This window comes from Tachysurus fulvidraco, chromosome 23 (genome assembly GCF_022655615.1).
Source record: "Tachysurus fulvidraco isolate hzauxx_2018 chromosome 23, HZAU_PFXX_2.0, whole genome shotgun sequence".
Taxonomy (NCBI): Eukaryota; Metazoa; Chordata; class Actinopteri; order Siluriformes; family Bagridae; genus Tachysurus; species Tachysurus fulvidraco.
In genome coordinates, this window is record NC_062540.1 from 17,714,649 (window position 1) to 17,729,298 (window position 14,650).

The 14,650-nt window shown below is 39.0% G+C and overlaps 1 protein-coding gene across 7 annotated transcripts in view; it reads right to left on the bottom strand.

Moving 5' to 3' along the window:
• Positions 1-14,650, bottom strand: part of eya4 (EYA transcriptional coactivator and phosphatase 4) — a 46,880-nt gene that overhangs the window by 1,512 nt on the left and 30,718 nt on the right. For 2 of the 7 annotated variants that reach the window (XM_027171384.2, XM_027171390.2), the window contains 12 exons: positions 14,300-14,341; positions 13,973-14,119; positions 13,690-13,769; positions 11,851-12,028; positions 11,380-11,516; positions 9,547-9,630; positions 6,513-6,602; positions 5,979-6,037; positions 5,349-5,509; positions 4,946-5,060; positions 4,452-4,573; positions 3,582-3,682 (listed from right to left, as the gene is read on the bottom strand). In XM_027171384.2, coding sequence (XP_027027185.1) covers positions 3,582-3,682; positions 4,452-4,573; positions 4,946-5,060; positions 5,349-5,509; positions 5,979-6,037; positions 6,513-6,602; positions 9,547-9,630; positions 11,380-11,516; positions 11,851-12,028; positions 13,690-13,769; positions 13,973-14,119; positions 14,300-14,341 — 1,316 coding nt within the window. Of the gene's footprint in view, positions 1-3,581; positions 3,683-3,742; positions 3,844-4,451; positions 4,574-4,945; positions 5,061-5,348; positions 5,510-5,978; positions 6,038-6,512; positions 6,603-9,546; positions 9,631-11,379; positions 11,517-11,850; positions 12,029-13,689; positions 13,770-13,972; positions 14,120-14,299; positions 14,342-14,650 lie in introns of all 7 variants that reach the window. The other 5 variants (XM_047807160.1, XM_027171392.2, XM_047807159.1 and 2 more) reach the window with 4 other exon arrangements.

The window sequence follows — 14,650 nt, forward strand, 5'->3', positions numbered from 1 at the left end:
TTATTTTATAGTCTTCCTTATATGGGGGTGCCATTACTTTTGCCCTAATGGACTAAATCTTAAATTTAAATATTAAATTTAAATATTATCTATGTTTATGTGCTTAAATTTAAATATTATCTATGTCAGGGGTGTCAAACTCAAATTCACAGCGGGCTAAAATATAAAACTGAGAGAAAGTCACGGGCCAAACTGAATATTTATTGAAAAATGAACTGCAACTGATCTGTAATGTTCAACCTTTTTCATATGGAAACAAACTTTAGTTTTGCTTAAATACAGGATTTGGAACAACCAGAGCTTGATATTACAAACACATAAGAAATTAAATTTGAAATAAAGGACACATCAGTGGTGTTCATGTCACAAACTTTGACCCTACACTTTTTGACAAACTCTCCCTCATTAAAGAGCAGATTTTGCCGTCTCTGCCGCCACAATAAAGCTTTACAGCCTTTACAGCAGCTTCACTTTTTGATTTAGCTTTCATGAACATAGTCTGAAGGGAAACCAGACTTTTTTTCATCTCCTCCAAGTTCTGGAGCTTCTGCTTTACGTCTAGGTCCTTATACTTCTCATAATGCTTTGTTACATGGTATCTTCTTATGTTATATTCTTTTGTTACAGACATATTACAGCTCCGTTAGCACACAAGAAAAACAGGTCTGTCCTTTATATTCGTGAACAGATAATCTGCCTCCCTCCTGTCTTGAAAGCTCCTATTGTCCATCTTTCGTTTGGCCATTTTTGTGGAGGGTGGAATTAACTTGCCCGATGTGACTAACATGGTTGTTAACGACTGTCAACAGAGAATGAGGGTCGCTTGCTGTTCGTGACTACGCGTCAATACAGTGGCAAGGCATTCTGGGATATGTAGTACTAGCGGAGCATGCAGCTAGTCAGCTGTAATGCACATTTGATATGATCTCGCGGGCCAAATATAATTACACCGCGGGCCAGAGTTTGACACCCCTGATCTATGTAATTTGCCAACTCACGAGCACTCCTAAGATACAAATATTTCTTATCCAGTTTGATAAATGTGGCCCGAAGTTCAGCAACCGTGTGCACACGTACAGTAGATATATTTTACTACTTATAGACAGTTTCAAAATCAAAGCCCACTACTGTAACTAGAAACCCAACAGGCAGATATCACACAGTTACAGAGGGGAGAAGCTGAGAACAGTAGAGTCACTAAGTTAGCCACAATCAAATATCAATAAAGGGTTTATAAAAAGAGTTTGTGTTGTGTGTATCAGCAAAGCTATTTAGCCGAGTTAAAGCAAACCTCTTACAAACCCTTTATGAATATCAGCAGGTAAACATTTCTCATCGAACCCAGAAATACAGGTTGTCAATTTGCCAACAAGCATTTTTCAGCACCGAGTTCATGGGTCGGCAAAAACACAAAGCCCAAACATCTCAAAGTAAGCTAATTCGATCATAATACTGACGCTGGATGCTGGACAAATATATAGAATATATTGTCTTTTAGTAAATTTTCTGAACTAAATTACCATATATTATTTTTGGGGTCAATTTAAGTTCTGCCTAAAATTCGTTCCCAAAAATAACCTGCTTTATGCTTTATATTAAGTTTGACATTGTGAATATTGGATGTTATTTTTGGAAAGGTGGTTTAAAACCCTTCATCCTTTTGGTCATCTAGACGGACTAAAATGGTTTGGCAAGTTGTCTTTACCTCAGGTTTTTAAAACATGAAGGTCAAGTTTATCAATGAGATTCATCAATACTTTTTAGCAATAGATTTCTGTCCATCAAAATGCATGGAGTTTCTCTAATTTCTCTAATTCTCCAGTTTGTCTATAATATTCACTCTCACCGCTATACAATATACAGTCTGTATCACTGTGCGATACAGTACACTGTCATGACTAAATGCCATGCTACAAAATAAAAATGATTTCTTTTACACTTCTACACAATTTTTAACTATATTTACATTACAGAAAGTACCACTGTGCAGGAATAAGCAATTATAAATGATAAGAAACAAAAATGTCTTATATGTATGTATAGGTGTTAGAGACTATACAGTATATTTGAATTGGAATGTGTTTGTGATTTGGAAAGTATTTGACTTTTATTTAGAATTTTGATCTTCCTTTAAAGATACTATATAAATAAAATTGAATTGAATATATGTGACCTAGAAAATATTTGTGGTTTCAGAAAATAACTGACTTAGAAAATAACTGTCCTTAAAAATGTTTGTGGCTTAGAAAATAACAGACTTAAAAATAACTGACAGACAATATTTGTAACTCAGAATGTATTTGTGACTTAGAAAATATTTGACATAGACATTATTTATTTAAAAATAAGTGACTTGAAAATATTTGTGGCTTAGAAAATAACAGACTTAGACTATATCTGTAACCTAGAATGTATTTGTGACTTAGACATTAATTGTGACTTAGAAAATAAATGACTTAGAAAATATTTGTGACTTAGAAAACAAATGACAGACAATAATGGTAACTTAGAATGTATTTGAGACAGAAAATATTTGACATAGACATTAATTTTGACTTAGAAAATAAGTGACAGAAAATAACTGTCCTTGAAAATATTTGTGGCTTAGAAAATAACAGACTTAGACAACACTTTTAACCTATAATGTATTTGTGACTTAGACATTAATTGTGACTTAAAAAAATAAGTGGCATAGAAAACAACTGACCTATAAAATATTTGTAGCTTAAAAAACAAGACAGTCAATATTTGACATTAAAATGTAACAGAAAATGTGACAGAAAAGAATTGTGATTTAGAAAATAACTGACTTCGATCATATTTGTGACTTAGATTGTGTGACTCGTTACGCCTTTGTGATTTAGAAAGCTTAAAAGACTTAAAATCAGTTTGACCTGTTTCTGTTTTATATCTGTAATAAACTGTTGTCCATGCAAAAAACTACAAACTTCAGTGTTTTATAGTAAATTGTACAAACATTTGGAAACAATGTTAGGAATTTACTATAAAAGGTTTACATTATTGATCTGGTATTGAAAAATACTTGTTGGCTGTTAAAAAAAACCCCTGTAAATTCTCATACAATGAGGAAAAATATGACTGTATACACACACACACACACACACACACACACACACACACACACACACACACACACACACACACACACACACACACACACTTTGAAGTACACTGTTTTCTAAAACAGAGGCATTTAACCAGGTCAAAATGCTGTGCATGACAGCAAGAACAGGGGCTAAATACAGGTGTGATTTATAGATCTCTACATTATGATCCTGGGTTGAACAGCTCTGTTTTGCAACTTGAGAAAGCTGTTGCATGATTGCCAGCTTGCAACGATGCAATAGAGGATGCAAAACTGGCAAATCGACGCAGTGATTACCGTCACCAGCATTATATACAGAAAACACACAAACAACACATTTCAAGCACGTGAGCTGTCAGTGTGAGCTAAAGTAAAGCATTGCTAGAGCACACACAGGGAGGAAGTCCACTTTGGGGGTGTGGGGGGGTTTGGGGGGTCACACACTGCTACTGGGTCATGGGGTGGGGGTCGTTACCTTGGTAGCAGCCTGCTCCTCTTCCACACCGTCCCCAATAACAACATACACTACCTTCCTGCCAAACCTTTGTATTATTCGCTCAAAGCAACTCTCTTTTCCTGCAATAATAAACAGGGTTAGATGTCAGAGGTGTAAAGGTCAAAGGGCGTGAAAGTTACCTGGCTGGCCGCGTGCTCCTCATCGCGCCCATCACCAATCACTACATATGTAATGTTAGTGCCAAACCTGGACACTATACGCTCAAAACAGCTCTCTTTACCTGTGGGAAATACGGCAATGCCTTAAGCTCATGTACAAACATGTAACAGATGTACAAGAGAGGCTTCACCGGTCATGCGAGGATGAACAGAAGTTAAAAAAGAGAAGAGAAAAGAGAGCTCGGACAGAGAAAAGGATTTTTCCATAAACAGTAACGAATGATGGATTCATACTGACACACACACACACACACACACACACACACACACACACACACACACCTCTCAGGCACCCTGATTTTACGGTCCTTAACAATAACAATTGTTGAGCCACACGTGTGTGTGTGTGTGAGTGTGTGTGTGTGTGTGTGTGTGTGTGTGTGTGTGTGTGTGTGTGTGTGTGTGTGTGTGTGTGTGTGTGACTTTTTCCACCTTATTATTTTGTTTAGATGATGTAACTTCATGCAGCTGAACACACATCAGAGCTAACTGTCTTATTCTAGATACACGAGCTGACAGACGCACTTGTTTGCTAGAGTCATTCTGATATCAGTATAGAGAAAGAGAGAGAGAGAAAGAGAGAGAGAGAGAGAGAGAGACGTAGAGATAGGCTAGCTAAACGTAAATGCTTGTTTACTGCAGTCCATGAGATGGATTTTTGTTGACTCACCTATTTTAGTTGCGCTGTAGATGTTCTCTATAGGAAAAGCTGAGCCCAAGCTATAGAGCAGCACCTTCGCAAGAGCCGGTATTAACTGTGTCGTAGTCACCAAGACATTAACACAGTTACTCCTAATGGAAGAGAGAGAGAGAGAGAGAGAGAGAGAGAGAGAGAGAGAGAGAGAGAGAGAGAGAGAGAGAGAGAGAGAATTTACATACTGTAGCATTCTTTCAAGTGCTGCTTCATGATGGAGATGAGGGGGATTTTAGTAGTCAGTGGTTGCTAATGCTTACTCCATTTATATAGAAATGTAACCTTTAGCTGTATTATGGAAATCTAGGTGGAAAATCGCTCCACTGAAAGAGCACATAAAGGTACAATAAGCTGATAGCTAAATTCTTTCATTCAGTGTTCAGTGTATACAGTATATTAGATATATTATCTAGATATATACTATATATAGATATATATATTATAGATTATATTAGCATCAGTGGACGGACCTGGAGCTGATTATCGACAGGGACTTGAGTGCGGTGGTGAGCCACGAATCCGTCAGAGCCTCGACTTCGGCCCTGAGCTGAAGCCATGCGTCTCTCTTAGCGGGGCCCAAAAGCCCTGAGGTAACAGGGCAAAAAAAACCAAAACACATTATTCATCAAAATCTCAAACGTTACAGGACTGCACATAACCATAGAAATGATTCAGAATGATTCTGAAAACTTACAAACATAGTACATGCATTTGTCCGGGCTTTTATTATGTATTCTGAACAATTTTGAAAATTTTTTTGATGATTCCTTTTTTTAGCTTTATATTTTATACTCGACAAAATTTACGCATACTTGTGTCAAGCTCAAACTCCTAAACATGTTCAGTCCTAGAGTTCAGATGCTGGAAGCTTACCGCCCACGTTGTTCTTATACGAGCAGTACAACTCCTTCACTCGCCTGTAGCGGAAGGCCAGCTTCCTCATCCAGTCCACTCCGCCCCTGACGCCTGTGGCTAAGCAGAGGCTTGCGCTAGTCGCAGCTGCATGGAAGCCATCAGTGGCAAAACTGTAAGTACTGTCAATAACAACAACAACAGCCATGTTGTAAACATCCTCAAAGCATTTCAGCAGTAACAGTATAAGTGTGAAATAGATTTAGAAATCGTAGGATTATTCTGCTTCAGTAATTTAATGTAAATGTGGGACTAGGTTATATGTAGATATTACAGTACACCATGTTGCTAAGACGGAATTGTTCCAGAAAACTGCATACAAACTGGGTTTTATATATAAACTAGATTATATATGTTATTAATAGTGATTACTCCTAGCATTTTACAAAAAGGTTCGCAAGATTTTTTGTAGCTCAGGTACAAAACTTCAGACAACACATATGTGTACACTTAATAACTGCACTTGGACTACAAAATAAACGTGGTGTAAATCTGCTGAGCTGTACGTTTAAAAGAGCAGCTGAGCAGATATTTACACTACATTTATTTTGTGGTCCAAGTCAGGGCAACGAAGCAGTGATTGAGACACACCTAAGGTCCTGTCCGTTATCATCTGATGACACGTCATCAATGTGCACCTGATCACATTCCTGTATACACACACACACACACACACACACACACACACACACACACACACACACACACACACACACACACACACACACACACACACACAAACGCATACAAACACACACAGACACACACGAAAACAAGCTTTACGAAAAACCACCAGGGGGCGACAAACGTCATATAAATATATATATGCCACAGAAATTAATTAATTAATATTTAATTAAAAAGCTTTTTTCTATTTTCTAATAAAAAAGTTATAACTTTTTAATATATAGAATAATTTTAAATATCTTTATATGCCCTTATTTATCACACAGACCATTAAGAAAGGAACATTAATAAAATAATATTTAAATATATTATTTGTCTTTAAAATGTACACAGTCTGCAAGAAAATAAGACACATCTCACCTCTATTTATCGATAAAGAAAGAAGAGTGTGACCTCGAAATACATGAAAGGAAGGAAGGACAGGACATGAGATATTACCTCTAAGTCATTAAAGAAGAGGTGTGTGTCTGCAAGATTAAAGATCATCTCTTCCATTCTCAACCCCAGTGTCACCGCCATCGGAGCATCCTAAAGAGAATCAGAAATTCTCATCATCATCATCATCATCATCATCATCATCATCATCATCATCACAAATAGTGGACAAACCAGTGCATAGAACAAGATTTCAGGAAATAAAATTAATTAGACTTAAAACAAAAAATTTCCTTAAGTTACATACACTACATGGCCAAAAGTACATGCACACCTGACCATCACAACCATAAGTGCTTGTTGAATATCCCATTTTACATTTAATCCTCCTTTCCAGTTATAATAAGCTCCACTCTTGGGAAGGAAAGGTTTCCATTAGATATTAGAGCATGGCTGTGAGGACTTCTGTCCAGATACAAGAGCACTAGTGAACGTGCTTTGTGCACAGTCGCATTGTCAGGATGGAACAAGTTTAAGTTTAAGGGTCTAAGAGAAATGGTATATTACAACCTTACAGCATACAAAGAACTGTTTGGGGAAGAACCTCATTGGGGTGTGATGGTGAGGTGTCCATAAAGGTATTTGTTCCAAATATTGACACATATCAGCTGATACTGTTGAGGTATGTTCAGTTAGGTTCTACACACAAAACCTTATATTGCTCCTAAATATATTAAGTGACATACAGATGTTAGCCAAAGAGAAACAAGATATATAGATATATATGCAGCTCAGAACCGAAATATTCATCTACAATTTCGTGACATTTTGTCAAGAGAAACGCAGCAATTCTTTACATTTTCCCTCTTTGTCTGTTAAGTCAGGTAACTAGCAAACTAGCATGTTATATGTAATTACATTACAATGTTATGTTATGTTATGTTATGTTATGTTATGTTATGTTATGTTATGTTATGTTATGTTATGTTATGTTATTCTAATCAGTTTCTGGCACTTAAAACATCCGAATTGGAAAAACTTGCTAATTTTTTTGTAAATTTGCTTTTACTTGCTAATTTAGATAAACTGTCAGTTGTTCACTGATCATCACCGTTATCACCTCTATTACCAACACAGCATGACAAAAACCTCTCAGATGTTTAGATTTTATTATTATCCTCATCTCAAATACGACACAAATTCACGTACTCTGGCATCTCCTCTGTCTTCAGACTGCCGCGTCTTTCGGTTTAAGAAGTCGATGAAAGACTCACATGCACTCGCTCCAACTCATCAACCCCCTCACATACACTCATGTCACATCTCCGATATGTATGCACACACACCACAAACACACACACACACACACACACACACACACACACACACACACACACACACACACACACACACACACACACACACACATTTAAAATAGGAGAACGCAGGAGAGCAGAAGAGACAGGGTTAAAGAAGGAAAAAGAGGAGAGGAGGGGGGGGGGGGGGCTCAGCTGTAAAAACCATCACATGTGAGTTGGCTTCATGGACGCTGACTGCATCAAAGTGTGGAGCCAGAATAGAAAATAGTGTCTTCGTCTTCCATATACACCTACACTCACGCATACATTTCTAATGTCTGCTCTTTCATTGAACGGTTCATAACCTGGGATGATGATCACACTATTTAAGATACAAATGAACTTGTGTAAAAAAAAAAGTGCTCGGGTTCTCTGTAGCGCCGTGATTATACAGTATGTGTGAAATTTTACACAACTATCATGGGAGAAATATTTTTTTTTACAAAATTGTGAAAGCTGTATACTGTATAAAATCCCAGGGCCTGGGGTGGTGGGAGTTTGGGTGCCAAAACTTTTACATTTATATCTTTAAACCATTGTAGAGTCGTCGTATTATACAATTCTGATGTCTTAATGAACTAATTAACTCTTTTACTACTATTTTGTAAAGATGTCGAATGCGTGCCTTGTGGTTTTAGTAGTTTTTATTTACAATAATTCTTTTTTTTTGTCTATTAAGCTGAACCTCAGTGTTGTGTAACTTTAAATGCACCATTTTGGGATTCAGCAACTGTACTTTTACTATCTGAATAAAATATATCTGTCTTCCTTCCTGTCTTATTGCCTGTCTAAAATTTTGTCTGTCTTTCTGTCTGTCTAAAGAACCAAAAAAAACCAAAACTTTTCAAATAACATTTGGTTTAACACTTTCCATGTGGGTGCAAACGAATCCATGCATCCCAGCCTCTGTGTGTGTGTGTGTGTGTGTGTGTGTGTGTGTGTGTGTGTGTGTGTGTGTGTGTGTGTGTGTGTGTGTGTGTGAGCGTGTGAGTGAAACAGGTTTGGCACTGTCACTGATGAAGTGCCTAAGATCGGAGGGTCCTGCTCGTCACTGCGCTGTCAGAAATAGCCCGTCAGCTGGGAATAGATGCAGCTGTCTCAACCGCTCTCACAGAACCAACGACAAGAAACGAGTGAAGGTGTGAAAACAGGGCAAAGGCTTCACACATCGACTCAGACTCACTGCATGTCTTTTCCATCTATACAACGAACTGCTCTCTCTTATCCGTGTGGTCCAGTTGATTTAAAAAATATCCCATAAAACAGAAGTTTATTAATAAAGTTGTGACGGAAGAAGCTTACGTTTTGCTATGGGATCACTTTTCCACACCACACAGAGACATTTCTACACTACAGACTTATACGCAATCATAAAGCAAAGGTAAGGAGGAACATGGCGGGTATTTAGCGACGGGCTACTTAAGTAGGTGCTTTTTCTTAGTATGTCCTTCAAATTATACTTATCACACGAGTGTAGTTCACACTGCTGTTTTTGGTGTAAGGTATATTTGCCTTGGGGTAGAATGAGCGAAGAAGAAGAAGAAGAAGAAGAAGAAGAAGAAGAAGAAGAAGAAGAAGAAGAAGAAGAAGAAGAAGAAGAATGAGCGAAGAAGAAGAAGAATGAGCGAAGAAGAAGAGGAATGAGTGAAGAAGAAGAAGAAGTAGAAGAAGAAAAATGAAAGAAGAAATAGAAGAAGAAGAAGAAGAAGAAGAAGAAGAAGAAGGAAAAGACTGCATACCTTTCCATATTTCTGTGCATATGATCCAGTAAGAAGTGAGTGGAAGACAATGATGGTCTCATCCAGATCCCAGACAAACACTCTCTGTAGAACACACACATTACACACACACACATTATACACACACATTACACACACATTACACACACACACATTATACACACACATTACACACACACACATTATACACACACATTACACACACATTATACACACACATTATACACACACATTACACACACACACATTATACACACACATTACACACACATTATACACACACATTATACACACACATTACACACACACACATTATACACACACATTATACACACACATTATACACACACATTATACACACACATTACACACACACACATTATACACACACATTACACACACACACATTACACACACATTATACACACACATTATACACACACATTACACACACACACACATTATACACACACATTACACACACATTACACACACACACATTATACACACACGTTATACACACACATTACACACACACATTACACACACACACACATTACACACACATTATACACACACATTATACACACACATTATACACACACATTACACACACACACACATTATACACACACATTACACACACACACATTATACACACACGTTATACACACACATTACACACACACATTATACACACACATTACACACACATTACACACACACACATTATACACACACGTTATACACACACATTACACACACACATTATACACACACATTACACACACACACACATTATACACACACGTTATACACACACATTATACACACACACGTTATACACACACATTATACACACACATTATACACACACGTTATACACACACGTTATACACACACGTTATACACACACACATTATACACACACACACATTATACACACACATTATACACACACGTTATACACACACACGTTATACACACACACGTTATACACACACGTTATACACACACGGTATACACACACGTTATACACACGTCATACACACACATTATACACACACATTATACACACACGTTATACACACACGTTATACACACACACGTTATACACACACGTTACACACACACGTTATACACACACGGTATACGCACACATTATACACACACGTTATACACACACGTTATACACACACAGGTTATACACACACGTTACACACACACGTTATACACACACGGTATACACACACATTATACACACACGTTATACACACACGTTATACACACACAGGTTATACACACACAGGTTATACACACACGTTATACACACACGTTATACACACACGTTATACACACACACGTTATACACACACAGGTTATACACACACGTTATACACACACGTTATACACACACGTTATACACACACGTTATACACACACAGGTTATACACACGTTATACACACACACGTTATACACACACGTTATACACACACGTTATACACACACGTTATACACACACGTTATACACACACGTTATACACACACAGGTTATACACACACAGGTTATACACACACGTTATACACACACACGTTATACACACACAGGTTATACACACACAGGTTATACACACACGTTATACACACACGTTATACACACACAGGTTATACACACGTTATACACACACACGTTATACACACACGTTATACACACACGTTATACACACACGTTATAATGCAATTGCCATACGCAACATCAGTGTGGACATTTGCTACTTTAACCAACATCATATTTATACTGTATGCTTTAGTAATAAATCTATGCAGTTTACCTCCAGATCACTATCAGGAGGAGGAGAGGGGTTGTTCTTCCTTCCACGCCCCCTGGCTTTAGTCCCGCCCCCACGGCATGTCCGGTCATCCAGTTCCTTGATGGGCGTTGAAGGACTCTGCTCCGCCTCAAAATCACCTAAATGCATGAAAAACACTTCTGCCTGAGAGGTTGAGTCTACACCGTCATGTCCTTTAGCTGATAACGTCCCTTATATTTTCAGTTCCAGCAGAAGAGACTACTCTTTACCGCCAATAATATCAAATCTAAACAATGCAAACGTTACAGAATGTTGTTCATTAGCGAACTTCCGCATATCATTAAAGCCTCATTGATCCAGCATCAGCATCATGTCAGAGGAAAGATGGTAATATATTCCATGTCATCCTGGGACACAGCGATATCTACCAAGGATATTTCCCACAACCACTTGGCACTGAAACACTCAATGTCTTGATTGGTTAACACTCACCTGGGTGCATCTCAGGAGCCTGTCCTGTGATTATAGGGGCGGGGTCTTGCAGTTGATAGTTAGAGGTGGAACCTGTAGCATCCAGTGTGCTGTTGGTTGTCACATAAGGACCGTAGGACGAGGCAGAGTAATACTGAGCGTACTGATTCTGCCCGAATGCTGTATATGATGGATATTCCTACGGTTAAAGAAATAAACCAACTCAGAACTTACAGCGCAGGAATTCTAATAAACAATAAACTTTTTGAATATGTGTGTGTTGTTTTTTTCTCTCTTCTCAACCAATTCTTTCAGGTTACATTAAGGTTACAGTATATTCATTTAATCATTTTCTTCTACTTATCCGAACTTCTCGGGTCACGGGGAGCTTGTGCCTATCTCAGGCGTCATCAGGCATCGAGGCAGGATACACCCTGGACGGAGTGCCAACCCAACGCAGGGCACACACACACTCTCATTCACTCACACACTACGGACAATTTTCCAGAGATGCCAATCAACCTACCATGCATGTCTTTGGACCTGGGGAGGAAACCGGAGGATTCGGATTTGAGGAAGAACCTGACAGACTGTATGATCACAAAACCAAAGAAAGTTCCTCCTGTCAGTAAAAAGACCCTTTGATTCCTGGTAATAAAATACGCTTATGGTTTTGACACTTCTTCAAATCATAATGTGCCTCGATTGTCACCCTTTACATAAACAACAAGCAATGCAACAGAAAGCTAAAGAGATCAACGCACCATGGACTATTCATTCATTTCCTACCGCTTATCCGAACTTCTCGGGTCACGGGGAGCCTGTGCCTATCTCAGGCATCATCGGGCATCGAGGCAGGATACACCCTGGACGGAGTGCCAACCCATCACAGGACACACACACACACTCTCATTCACTCACACACACTACGGACAATTTTCCAGAGATGCCAATCAACCTACCATGCATGTCTTTGGACCGGGGGAGGAAACCGGAGTACCCGGAGGAAACCCCCGAGGCACGTGCAAACTCCACACGCACAAGGCGGAGGCGGGAATCAAACCCCCAACCCTGGAGGTATGAGGCGAACGTGCTAACCACTAAGCCACCGTGCCTCCACCATGGATTACCGTTGTATAATTTATAAGTAATGTGTGAAACACTTAAGGACACGTGGTTAAAGGAAAATAATCAACACCAGGATGGTGTGATGAAGCAGAGTTACCGTCATTACACCGAAGCTACTGAATATTTTCCAATATCTGAAGTGTTTGTTCGTCTTATAGCACATGGTGTTTGTTATAATTACATTAAGAAACTGTAGGCTCTTTTAAGGTCAAGCCAATAGTTCTGTTTTTAAGAGCTGCAGAAAAGACAACTTTCCCCGAGGGTAAAATGATACGAGAGAGAAAGAGAAAGAAATGAAGAGAAAATGAAGGAACGAAGTGTCCTGGCTAGAACACACAGAGCATTTGATGGGAGCGTTTTATGAATCCCTTGGTGTTCTTTACCCACACGTGCACACACACTGTTTGGTCTTTGACAGCAGATGCATCTAAAGCTGTCACTAACGTCTCCGAGCCCATGAACGGTGCAGTAAAAATGCTCTCAGGAAGACTTGTTTTTCCCATCCGTTCCTCCTCAGGATTCTCCCTCCGCTCCTTTTCAGCATAGCCGTAACTCCTTTGTTTATTCTGCCAGATTTGTTGGGGGAACAAAAGCATTCCAACTCGCCTATTTTCTCAGGCTGAATGTCTAATGATGGACGATTGTGTGGGTGTATCGTGTACACAGTTAGACCTGTTTTAGTGAGTGATGTCATCGTTCTGAAAGTGTTTGCATGTTTGTGTGTAACTTTACCTGTTGTGTGCTGAAGTTGGCTGGATTGGACACCGAGTTGTTTGAGGCGTAGAGGCCAGGAGAGGATGTAAACCCTGATGCTGGTGTGTTTGTGTGTGTGTGAAAAAGAGAGAGAGAGAGAGAGAGAGAGAGAGAGAGAGAGAGAGAGAGAGGACACTGTGAGAATCCATCAGCTCAAGCAGTCCCTGTTGGCAGATCTTAGTAATCAAGTTTTCATTACTCTCACATCTATCTACAGGATGGACTGAAGCTATTGTGCCGGTTAGCCGTAGCCTATAATTACCTGGCATCTGATAGGGCGAGTAGGCCGTCTGTCCAGGCTGGGGGGTGGTGAATCCTGGGCTATAGCTGAGCCCTGATTGGAGGGTAGACTGGTTCTGGGACAGCCCTCCTTCTGTCTTTATCCCGGGTAACATCACCCCTAAATCTGCTGCAAATATACACCAGGGGAAGATATTTCACTGGTAAAAGGTTATACGAGGTCTGGGGAAAAACAATGGTGGACAAAAAGTGTTAGATTTTCACTATCAAGCAAATTTCTATACCTTGTTTTATTTAATAACTCTTTTTTAAGTTTAATGGCTTTCAGTAACGTTCAGTAAATTCTCACCTAAGCAGCTAAAGTCGAGCCCTCCTCGGACGTCTGCGTGTTCTGATTTGTAATTCCGACGTGGTATGCGTTCGAATGATTTAGGACCAAAAAACAAAATGGATGGAGTAGAGAAAGCGTCTTTGCAATTGATTTTTTTTTTTGTATCGTCGGCGACAAGAATATCTGAACAGAAAACTACAACATGCAAAATTACCACTTAAACTTCACAGCCTGCTCTAGGGGTCACACTGACATTAGCAGCTGCTACGATATTTTATTACTGACTTGCCCAAGCTGAGGCTCTCTGTCAAGTACTACGTTTGTTAGGTTGAGATGGCCTTGACGTGAAGTCATTACGATAAACCGCTG